The following is a 12,431-nucleotide window of genomic DNA, read 5'->3' as shown; positions in this document are numbered from 1 at the left end:
TAGCAGCTGCTCCTTACCATTTATTGTTAAGGACCTTAACTGCCCATCTTCTTCAACTTCTACTCTTTCTTGACCATTCTCAACAATTCTCTTTGTGGTGATTTTTCTACCATTAACGATTTTAGTAGAAGTTGATATAGATTTGAAGTTACCCATCCCACTGCTGCCAAATGATGTGGGCAAAAATGAAGTGAGGCCCCCATGACCTAGAGATCCAAATGAAGGAAATCCTGTATCAAATGAAGAAAATCCACCTCCGAAGGATGGAAATCCAAGGAAGATGGAGAAAAAGGAGCCTGTACCATGGCTTCTGCTTCCTCAGGGACCCCTTTGGTTCCCAAAAATGTCTTCAAATGGATCTTCATTACCAAAGAAGTCAAATGAAAATGGATCACTTCCACCAAAAAATTTCCTGAAGACATCTTCTGGGTTCTGGGATGTGAACCCAAACTCAAATGGACTGTTAAAGTGACGTCCACCTCCACCACCATTTAATCCTTCTTTGCCATATTTGTCATAGATGTCCCGGTTTTTAGCATCTGATAACACCTCATATGCCTCAGCCACTTGTTTGAATTTTCACCAGCTTATTCTTTATTCTCAGGATTTTTATCTGGGTGCCACTGTAGTTCCAGTTCCGGTATACTTTCTTGGTGTCCTCTGGGGAGGCATACCTCTGCACCCCTTGAACTTCATAATAATCCACCAAGTTTGAACAGTGCTGGGACAAGTCTGAGGACAGGGACGACCAGGGGTGAAAAGGAGGTGTGCGACTGGCCCCTCGCAGCTCCGGGCCGGTACGCTGGTGGTGACTAAGGCGGCTCCTTGTGCTTTCCTTTCTCTTCTTACCTGTAGGAGTTTCTGCAACCCAAGGATAACTACTTTAGGATGACGCTATGCAATGTACTATTGTTATTCTCCTACTGCTCATTATTAAATTTCGTTTTACCTTCTTCCTATAAAATAAAAAAATACAATTTTAAAAAACACAACAAATGAGGGTCGGGGATGTAGTTCAGTCAAAGATTGCTTGCCTAGCTGACTTGAATCCCCAGCAACATTAAATAAATAAATAAATAATGCTAGGGATATAGCTCAGTGGTGCAGCTCCTATATAGTAATCACAAAATCTTGAGTTCAAGTCCCAGTACATAAATAAAGTAAAATAAAATAAAAGGAAGAAGGAAAAAAGGAAGTTTACAAACAATTTATGCATAACAAGTTCAATAACTTTGGTAAAATGAATATATTTCCTGAAAGAAAAAAGAACTAACATAGTTCACATAAGAAATTGATACACTAAAAATCAATATGCATATTAAAACAATTACGCTAAAACCTCCCCCGCTAACTTTAAGCTTAAAAGATACCACCAGTGAATTTTTAAAAGAAATTATGGAAAATTTTACCTTTTGTAGAAGAAAAGTAAAACAAAATATTCTAGTGAATTTTAGCCAAACATTGGAAAAAGAAATAATGCCAGTTTTACACTATCTCATAGAATGTTTAAGAGGAGGAAATATTTGCCAACTCATCCTTTGAAGTGAACATTGCTCAGTTTTTAAAAACGATGATGCATATCTGGTTGTGGTGGCACTCTTGTATCTCAGTGCTTCAAAGGCTGAGGCAAGAGGATTGCTAGGAATTTGAGACCAGCCTGAGCTGCAGAATGAGCTGAAATCCAGCATGAGCTGCTCAGTAAGAACACGATTTTAAAAAAGAAAAAAAGAAAGTTCCCAGAAAATTTAAATTATAGACCAATATACCTCAAAAAATAGGTGCAAAAACTTTTAAAATTTGAACAAATTGAATTTAGTTATATAAAAAAGAATACACAATGATTCAGTGACAATATATGCTGAGAATATCAAGAAAATCATGATTTGAAAGCCAGTCAGTGGATTTCACCATGCTGTGAAAGATCAGAGTTCTTTTTTTTTGTAATTACAGTGAATTTTTTTTGCTTTGTATCAATTTTCTGCTTTTTTTTTCCCCATTATTTTATTAAGAAATAAATAGTAATGAGACAGTTTTAAATTGAATTGGTAGGACAGTTCCAGTAATTAACACATTGCATACTGCCTTCTAGTGGTTATTTGTTCTACAAGATGCAGACATGATATCCTATTTACAAACACTATTACAACAAATCCCTCTATTCCTTCAATTAACAGAATGTAGTTCTATAACTATCCTAACCGTTTTGAATACACAGACACAAAATAGTTATTCATCTATATCCCCTTTTTTTGTTTAGTTCCATCATTTAAATATTATAGGTGTGTGAATTCAGCAAAATATTCCAAAATAGTCCTGTAGTCCATAATAGTATTGGGTCTTCCACTTTACTGGCAATGTCAGAAGTTGTTGACCTGAGTCCCCTATAGCTCAACATAACAGCATGGCTTTACTTCTTATACTTCGTTTTTATACTTTTTGGCTGGATGGTTAAAACCAAGGTAAAGCAGGACCTATGCAATAAGAGTTGTAGCTTTTGGGTCTGATAAGGTCAGTCAAATTCCCTCAGGATTTATCCTGAGACCCTGTACCTCAGATTGTAGATCCTTTGTCAGTGTCAGCCATGTGGATGAGTCACGGCCATTGCTTGGCCAATGTGCTCTCTGTGAAAGCCTGAGAGAATGTTTTCTCTCCATGTGACTCTCCTGAGGCACACTACATCATTGATCACTTTCCTCTTTGGCCCCATAATCTCCTTTATCAGAAAATTTGGGACACTACTGAGTTACATGATGTTAGAGTACAAGTTCTCATATGTCCTGAGTCTTAATTGACCTCAGAAGGCTAGAGCCAAAATGTTGGCTTTCTTTGCAGCCCTCCTTTTCTCTAATTTTGGCCTGCAAACTTAGATTGTTAACCCTCCAGAAGAGAAGCTTATTGTTATTGCCATTTAACCAAGGCTGTTGAGCATAACCTCACTAACTGTCTGAATATCAAACATCTTAGGCATAACATGGAACAGGTATTTTTCATTAAGTATTGATATGTTGAACTTTAAGTCCCTACAGAATATGACAAAAACGTTAAAAAATTAAAATATATTTAAAAAATAGGAAAAAAAGAATTATATATGTTTACACATAAGTCCAGAAATCTAGCCATATACAGCATTGTTGCAGGACAGTCCTGCAACACTCCTTTTCCTGTCCCCTGCCTTTATTCACCACCCCCTTCCTTTTTAAACAATCATCTACCTGAGAGACAGCATGGCAGTGACTGGCATGTCATGACAAGCAGCACATATTCAGAAGACCAGAATGACAGGCACTCCAAGCATGAATCTACAATTACAAATTGCCATTTTGAGTGTAGTTGCTTAGTTCACATGTCAGTGTATATACTTAGTCAGGGTGAGAATCCTTAGAAATAATGGCTAGATTTGAAGATCTTCTGAAGATTCTCAGGATCGTTGCCTTACCCATCTTGTACATATAACTGTATGGCTTGCCTCTGTCATGTTTCCTAGCTCTTCTCCTTGCTCTCTCTTCATTGTCTAGTCCTTAAGTTCTTGCTTTCCTTTTAATTGTATTATACTTTTCTATTTGTATTTCTTCTTTTGAGTTCTTATACTAGGGAAACTATATGATATTTACTCATGTGTTTCTGGTTTATCTCACTTATGAGTATATCTTCAAGTGGCATCCACTTCAATATAAAGGCTTCAAGTTTATCATTCTTTATAGCTGAGTAATACTCCATTGTATAAAAATACCACATCTTTTTCATCCCTTTCTCAGGTGATGGGCATCTTGGTTGTTTCCAAGATTTGGCTATCACAAATTGTGGTGCTATAAACATAGGCACACATATATCCCTATGAGATGATATTTTCAGATCCTCTGGGAAAATTCCCAGTAGAGGAATAGCTGGTTTAAATGGGATTTCCAGTCCAACTTTTCTAAGGAGTCTCCACACTGATTTCCATAATGGTGGCACCAGTCTACATTCCCACCAGCAGTGGAGGAGGCTGGTCTGAGTCCTTCTGTCAGGTTTCTTCAGAGGCCACAGCGTAGCTAACAGGACAGTCACTAGTGGAGCATCAGTTTCCTCACTTGTATGCTCCACACAGATTCTACACCTACACTGCTAGGTGATCTAACTAGATATATTAAGCTATATTAATACTGTCTCTCCCCTATTCCAATACAATATCAAAGATATATACACATATATATGTTATTCTGACCCTCCTGACCACTAGCTCATAAATCTTTACTTGTTTGTTAGTTTTACCAAAGAGGACTGTGGATAGCAATGCCAAAGGCCCAGGACTTTCTCAAACAAAAATAGTATGTAGGTCTTCGAAGAATCTTTAGAACTGAGATGGGTGGGCAGTCGGCCAGTACAACCTGCTGCCGATGTTCATGGGATGGATGATGCTGAAAAATCCTCTCACACCGAAATCAAATACAAAAATCTCAGCATTCCATGCTTAGGGAAAGGTCTCCTCTGGACTCACCTGCTGCTCTCCTCAGGGCTGTGGAGCTCTCTTTCTCTATATTTTTTGATTGTTGGTAAATTCTTTTTATCACCTGCTGTATGAACCCTACATGCGCAGTGCACTGCATGACATTTCAACAAATCTAAAGAAAAAAACAAAATTGTCCTAACTAATACCATTAGGACAAGTTTTCTAGTGTGCATGATAAAAATTTATGAAATACAAAATAAAGGGAAACATACATACACTGATAAATGCCAGCAAACCTACAACCAGTCTCACACTAAATGGTAAGATATGGAGGACCACCTGAGCAGCTCTCCTTGAAAGAAGAGCGACTGTCTCCATTTTGACTGAGCCTGACCCTATTTCCTTGTATTGTTATGCACAGAGCTGGCTAGGACTTCTGTTTATCCTTCAATTGGCCTTAAACAATATATATTGGTCTAGCTGAGGTGCTGGTGAAGGTGGCGTGCATGTTTCCCTGGTAACCTACACCTGCCGCTCCCTAATGTGAGCCGGGTAGAGACAGGACGGAAGAGCCAATGCTCCACGCTGCCAGCCATGACTTCCTGGGGCTTGAAAGACTACGTCAGAGCTGAAGCACCAGACTTACCAAAACATTAGATACTATGTAATGCAGATTACTCTCTCTGTATATCACAGAGGTAAATTTAGGCCAGCCACCTAGCTCAGCTCATAGTAGTCTCTTTCCCACAGTTCTCAGTCAATCCTCAAGCCACTCCCCCACTGAATAAAACTGGGTGAGGCCCTGGTCAGTCTCTTGGTTTCAGAAAGCCATCTTCGTGGCTGGACTTAGAGCCCCTTGACTCCCCGATGATTGAAGATATAATTTAGTGTCTTTATTTTCATCGTGGGTTGCATTGTAAGTGGTAGATTGGAATCAATTTGATGGGATTCCAATAACGTAACGTTGGGATTACAAATAGTGGCTTCTTGGATGAGACAAGGACCTGGAAGTGTCTCCTACAATAAAAGACTGAAGATTTCACCCTAAGAGAAGAAAGTACAAAAGTCGTTCTTACCACTCCTACTCAATAGTGCTTTGGAAGGGCCAGCAGCATAGCTCAGTGGACTAAGTGCTTACTCAGGTAAGCACAAAGGCTAGAGTTCGATCCCTGGCACTGCATGCCCCACCGGCCCCACCCCTGGGTACACTGAGCTGGCGACAGAGTCTGCGCGTGGTGGTGCAGGCCTGTAATCCCAGCACTAGGGAGGCAGAAATCAGGAGGATCACTACGAGTCTGAGCTGCATAGTGAGACCCTGCAGAATGAAAGAAAGAAAGAAAGAAAGAAAGAAAGAAAGAAAGAAAGAAAAGAAAAGTAGTGCTTTGGAGTTTATGGCCAGTGCAAGAAGACAATAAACTGGAAAGGGGGAAATTAAAATGTTCCTAGTATCAACTTAATGAAGTAAAACAATCCTATAGGACCCGGCAAGAGAAATTCTAGAAATAACAAATGACTTTAATTAGGATATAAGTTAGAAGACCTACCATAAAACTGAAGAGACTCTACAGAGAAGAAATAAGTACAGGAAAAAATGTCATTGGCTTATATGGCAATCTGGTTTGGTCCCAAGGTGCCAGGTAAGGGCTGCCTCTTGCAGCCAGACAGCAATGGTCACCTGGGTTGGAGTTATCTCCTGGACTTTGCTCAGGATGAACTCTTGGCATAAACATAGAGGTAATCAGCTCACTGAACATTCAGCACAGCAGAGTCTGCTGGGGAAAAAGAACCCACAGCAACATCAAGCCTTGCTGTGGTCAGAAGGCCTTTGTCCCACCTAATTTGCAGTTCCTGCCTGGGCCGTTTCAGGTCGCCACTGATCCGCAGGCTGAGTGTGCTCCCTGGCACAGTGCCCACAAGTTCTCAGCCAGGCCAGGAGGCTGCAGAGAAGGGAGCATTTTTGCATTGGCTGAATTAGGCTCTGTGTGGCGCTAGGGCTCTCACAGCTCTGAAAGAGCACCATACTTGAGCTGATAGGAATAATTTTATAATTTTTCTTTTTTTTATTTTTTTATTATTATTATTATTTTTATTTTTCAACAAATAATACACTGCATATATTCTTCTTAGTGGTTAATTGCTGTACAAGATGCGGACTTGTGATCCTATTTACAAACACCTTTAGAACAAATCATTCTATTCATTAACAGAATGTAACTATATATCTATCCCAACCACTTTGAATACACAGATACAAAATGGACATTCATCTGTATACCCCATTTTTTCTAAGTTCTGTTGTTGTATATTATAGGTGTGTAAACTCAGCAAAATATTCTAAAAGAGTCCAGTAGCCCATAATAGCATTGGGTCTTCTGTTTAACTGGCAATGTCAGAAATTATTGACCTGAGTCCCCCACAGCTTAACTTAACAGCATGGCTTTATTTCTTATATTTCGTCTTCATACTTTTCTACTGGATGGTTAAGACCAAGGTAAAGCAGGACCTGTGCAACAAGAGTTGTAGCTTTTTGGTCTGAGAAGGTCAGTGAAATGCCCTCAGGATTTGTCCTGAGATCCTGTACCTCAGATTGTAGAACCTTTATCAGTGCAGCCATGTTGATGAGTCACGGCCAATGCTTGGCCAATGTGCTGAGCTGATAGGAATAAAAACAGCACATAAAACTCAAAAGCTGGATGTGGTGCACAAGCCTACAACCCTAGAAATTATGGGGGCTGAAACAGGAAGAAAGTGAGTTTGAGGCTAGCTGGGACTATCTAATGACATCCTGTCTCTAAATCACAAAGAAACAAAGTCAAATGTCAGCAGATCTCAACAAAAATATGCAACTGTGGATGTGAGGATATGGGGTTTGTGGTCAGTCAGTGCTCACCTAGCATAGAAAGGTCTTCCTTGCCTTTGATATTGAGTAAAGGGAATGAGCCTATTGAAAAGGAAGGAACTGCTGAGTTGAGGAGAAAGCCAGGAGAGGGAGTGGGAAAGAGTATATATAAGTAGAGTATATATCTGTATATAAAAGAGTATATATCTGTATATAAGTAGAATGGTTTGGACAACTATCCTGTGGATTTCTGTTGGTCTATAGAAAGGAGTAGTTGGTACTTCATTTTTTTTTAAATTTTTTTCCTTTTTCTCTTAATTTCTTATATATTTCATTCTCTTTTTCTCTGTTCTTCCAGTTTTGCATGCATATGTCTGGTAATATGAACAACTAGTTTGAAGATAACACTATACATTACAACACATACTATGAAAGTCACATTATTTTTTTAGTGAAATTCTGTATCATTTGAAATTTTTCTGTTTAAATACTATTTTATATCCTCTTTAAAAATTAAAAATGCAACCAATTGTAAACAAGTGTGTCCACATCAGTCCACATAGTACTTTACTTGTATGAATATTAGTGTTCAAAGGTGGAGAAATGAAAAGTGTGAGGAGGAGCCTACTGCACATGAAAAGCTTATAATCTGAAGTCCAAGTGTATCTCCATTCTCCTCCATGTAGGCAGAACTAACCATTCAAACAGGCATACGGCCATAGAAATGTGCATGAAACAAACATTGCTGCAGACACCTTGATTCATGTTGTACAGTATTTTTCAGGTTGATGGAGGACTTTTTAATTAGCAATCTCACCTGGAGGTGTTGACTCAGAAGAACTACGGAGAAAATCCACAGTATTGTGAAGGTGTGCATCACAGTGCTTTCTGTGGTAACATTCTAGTAACCATGAATATACTAACAAAATGTAAAGTCATGACAGTCCCATCTGCATGTTCCCCAAAATTCACATGCTGTCTCTTCTGTCTCAAAGGGAATTAATCATCCATGTCACTTCTTCACATCATGTCAATCATAAACACATACTTCAGGTCTCAGTTAAACATGACAACTTCCAGACAACATCTAGCACTCCTTGGCCTAGTTTTTCACTGTTCATGGACTGCTGAAGGCCCGTGGCTTACCTTACCACACTTTACTCCAAGCTTCAGGGTAAGAGAATGTCTCCATCTGAGCCCTGAGTAGGTGAGGATAGAAATGAGCTTTTCTTCTTGGTTATTTCTGTCTCTCAGTAGGTGCATCATTTCCAAATAGAATGAACACAGACCTGACAGTGGTGACAATGCGAGAAAATGACAAAGGACTGGATCTTTGTGGGAACATGACTGGAGGGAGAGTGAAACTAACTATGGAAAAAAATGTGCAATTTCAACACTGATGGCAAAAGCAGTTTGAACTAAAGGTATGTGGGCATGCTGGGCATGGAGAGAGAAGCACTAAAAATAAGAACTAGACTGTGAAGGAGCAGGAAGCTTCTGAAAATTGTATCCATCTTGTACCCGTAGAAGCTACATACAATGTCAGCACCATGCAGGTTTGACACTTTGACTCTGCTTTTAGAGAAATAATTCTGGTATTCAGCATGCATATCCAAAACCAAGCCATAAACATGCAGAAAGGCCACAGAAGTCAAATATGTCCCATATAAATCTCATGGGTTCTGTTGACTTTGACAGAGGAGGAGATCCATGAATCCAAAAAAACTACACTAAAGAATTAAGTGTTGGGCCGGGGAGATGGCTCAGTGGATTAAACACTTCCCTGGCAAGCGCAAAGGCCTGAGTTCAATCCCCGGTTCCGCCAAAAAAAAAAAAAAGAATTAAGTGTTGGATAAAGGTCAAAATGGGAAGACCAACAGTGTATTATTTCAAGAATAAAAACTCCTTAGTAGATTGGAATTTCAAAACAGTCAGGTACAAGGTAAGTGAAGAGTCATGCTTGTTGAAACCCATGTCCACTTTAGGAAAATAAATGTGAAGAGGGGAACGCAGTTGCATTTGGAAGCATATTGCACTGGGTGGACTTTGAGGTTGAAACTTGCCACCACTCTGTACAAATTCTACAAATTTTATTTGCTGACCTCTTGAACTGGCTCTCAAATACTCTTTTCCTCTCCTACGTACAATTTTTGTCCATAGCTCTTTGACCCTAGCTCTTCAAAATAATAGGTAATGATAAAGACAAAAAATCGTTTCATGAGCAAGGAAAATATCTCTTCATCTGTCATTTAACTTATATTTGCTTTGTAGGGTGTCCGAATTAAAGCTGATCAACCGTATGTGAAGAATGAAGCTTAACTATGGAAGTGGAAATGTTCACTTTCCTTTCATCTTTACTCTTTTGAAAACATTCCTCGCATTTTACTCTAATTTCTTTTTTTTTTAATTTTTTTAAAGGATCCCTATTTTCTTATTTATTTATTTGTGTGTGTGTGTGTGTGTGTGTGTGTGGCCAGCTCAGCCCACCAGGGGGCGGGGCTGGCTGGCATGTGCTGCTGGGGGATTGAACCGCGGTCCCTGAGCTTTGCTAACCTTGTTCTAAGTAGGTGCTTTAGACCACTGAGCCATCTCACCAGCCCCTTTTACTCTAATTTCTTCACTTACACAATAATTGTGTTCCTTTGGGAGGCATACATTATTATTATTATTATCTTTTTTTTTTTTTTTGGCTGAAAATGAATAGATTGAGAGAGTGTGAAAATCTCAAAAAGGAGCCTCCTGACTCATTCTCACTTACCGATCTGTCAACGCTCAGTCCTGCTTCCGTTTCATTTGGTCCTGGCCTGACCTGCACGTCTGATATTTTCTTACATCAAGGGATTAATTTTTCCAGAGGACACCAACCATGGAACCTTCTGAGCACCCAAGTAACCCCATTTTCAGAAGCAGCACAGTAAGGCCATTAGGAATACAGGGGTAGCTCTGGAATCTCAGGAGTAAACGGTTTACTTATTTATTTACTTTGTGTGTATGGCAGGCTAAGCCCGCTCTGGGGCGGGGCTGGCGCGGCGTGTGGTGCCGGCATCCAACCGCACTCCCTGCGCTTTCGCCTAAACTTGCCTAAGCAGGTGCTTTAGACAAGGTGAAGTTGGTATCAAAGGAAAGAGCCTGGTGCAGAAGTTCCTGGGTTACAATCTCTCATTGAGCGCCATCTGAACCGGCCGGAGTTTGTTTATATTCTCGGCCAAGAGGAAGGACGCTGGGGCAGCAGCCAATCGGCAATGCAGAGGCGGGCTGCAGGAGCCGTCCTACCACGAACGCCAGCGTAGGCGCGCACTTCCGCCGTCCTGGTGCCGCAGAGCTGGTCTGGAGCACGCTGGGAGACCGAGCCCTGCTAGGCCACCTTTTGTGACTTTCACTTCCTGCGCGCTGCATAGGAAGGACTCGGGGAGACGCTGAATCCGCGCAATGGTGATGTTGCAACACAGACGCCGGGGATGGGATGGAGTCGGGACGAGGTGTGGAGGAAGGTGGCCAGAAGCAGCCATGGGAGCCACAGCCTCCCAGTTAGCTTCAGGAGAGCCCTGAGGTTCTCCAGGTCTTGGCGCTTATGTTTCTTGTGACCTACACTGGTTCAGGCCTGGTTCGGGGTTCGACTGTGGAGAGCCCCAGGGGCTGGGCGTTGGGCAGATCGCAGTGCACACTAGGGCTTGGAGCTGGGTGGAGCTGGGTGCGCTAGGTCCCTGGTCTCATTTTTTTTAGTAGCAGACCTAGGGGATCTGATATTTTAAGTGTCTGCATTGCAGGGTCTTGTACTCACAACTCATCTTCTCAGACCTCAGCCTTGTTATATACACAATGAATTCCTAAATGTCCCGTATTTTCCGAAGTTATCGCAGGTGGTGTTAAGTGAGAAACTGAACAAAGATTGTGACTCGGGCAGTGTTTGCCCAGCTGGTCGTGAAATCCTGCGGTCCATACTCAGGAACCCCCCAGACGATCACTGTTAGTTATGTCAGACCCCTCCTCTCAGTGATTAAAAAAGACAGAGCTCATGTTCTCACCACACTGGAAGGAGGTTTTGAATTTAAAAAGGAGGTGGAGCATTTTTATTGGAAATGGGACTAGCACACTGATTCCTTGGAAGCGTCCTAAGTAGCCACATGCCTGCTCAATCCAGAGCAATTTACAGATATCAGGGCACAGTAATCTGTTGTTTAATGGCCACCTGTCACAGGTTACTCTTTGTATTTAAAATGACCCATTGGAACTCATGCTGGAAATCTGGGATTTTAGAGAAATACCGGTATTTTATGCTCTAAATTCCTAGAAAATCAGGAGTTTAGTAGGAGTGACTTCAACTCCTTGTAGTAGGGAGAGGAGGCATTTCATGTGGCTGAGCAAGTAGAATCTTAGTCCCTCGGCTTCTATAGCCCTTACCAATATGGCTTATTTTCCAACTCTGTTTCAGTTTTGTCTTGCTAGGTGCCTGTACATAATGTAACCAAGTGAAGTAGTCTTTACAGTTAGAGTATTTCAATGAGGCTTTCCAGAGTTTAGAATGTGTAGAAAAATGGAGGGGATGTGAATTACTTCGAAAGGAAGGGAAGGGGTTCTTGGTAAGATCAGCTTTCTTTCTACTTTGGTACCAGGGATCAAAGTCTGGATCTTGCACTTGCCATGCAGATACCTATACCACTGAGCTATCTCTCTGGTCAAGGCCAACGTTCTGAAAAAGCTGCCTGTTAAACCCAAATTGAGAAACATTAAGCCACACTTTGTGCATGGTCATGTAGATGATATTGGTAGTAGCTCAAAGGGAAAAGTGGCTCTCGTTTCTGAAATAATTGCTATAGTTCGTGCACTACTTGTAGACCTTCTTTTAAATTTGAAATATTGATTGAAATGGACTGTACAAAAACAGCACTAAAGGAGAGACATAACCCATTGTTACGGTCTACAGACATAAACGATTAGGAGCAAGAGGGTTTTTGGAATAAGGAGGAGTAAAGGAAACAGGAGAGCAGGACTTGTTGGAGGGAGGTGAAATCGGCAAGTGCAACTGGGAACTCCTTCCCCTTTGGTCATATTGTTTCTGGGGCGGCAGTAATAGAAGGACTCTCAGCTTCCTTTGGGTTTGTCATCATTCTTTTCCTTCCAAACCCAAGTAGCATCCAGAGACTCATTACTTCAACTTTCAGA

The 12,431-nt window shown here is 40.9% G+C and overlaps 1 protein-coding gene and 1 pseudogene across 2 annotated transcripts in view; one reads left to right on the top strand and one right to left on the bottom strand.

Moving 5' to 3' along the window:
- Positions 1–4: 4 nt before the first annotated feature.
- LOC101573851 lies at positions 5–4,586 on the bottom strand (annotated as a pseudogene).
- A 5,985-nt stretch (positions 4,587–10,571) lies between these two features.
- LOC101573449 (zinc finger protein 791-like) overlaps positions 10,572–12,431 on the top strand; it is a 48,757-nt gene continuing 46,897 nt past the window's right edge. For both annotated transcript variants that reach the window (XM_023707698.1, XM_023707697.1), the window contains exon 1: positions 10,572–10,700. Coding sequence is in view for 1 of the 2 variants with exons in the window: in XM_023707697.1 (XP_023563465.1) it covers positions 10,698–10,700 (3 nt within the window). In the remaining variant the exon portion in view is untranslated. The remainder of the gene's footprint in view (positions 10,701–12,431) is intronic.

The sequence above is a fragment of the Octodon degus genome, unplaced genomic scaffold, assembly GCF_000260255.1.
Source record: "Octodon degus isolate 3935 unplaced genomic scaffold, OctDeg1.0 scaffold00306, whole genome shotgun sequence".
NCBI lineage: Eukaryota > Metazoa > Chordata > Mammalia > Rodentia > Octodontidae > Octodon > Octodon degus.
Note: the sequence above shows the minus strand (reverse complement) of the source record. Positions and strands in the feature narration are given on the sequence as shown.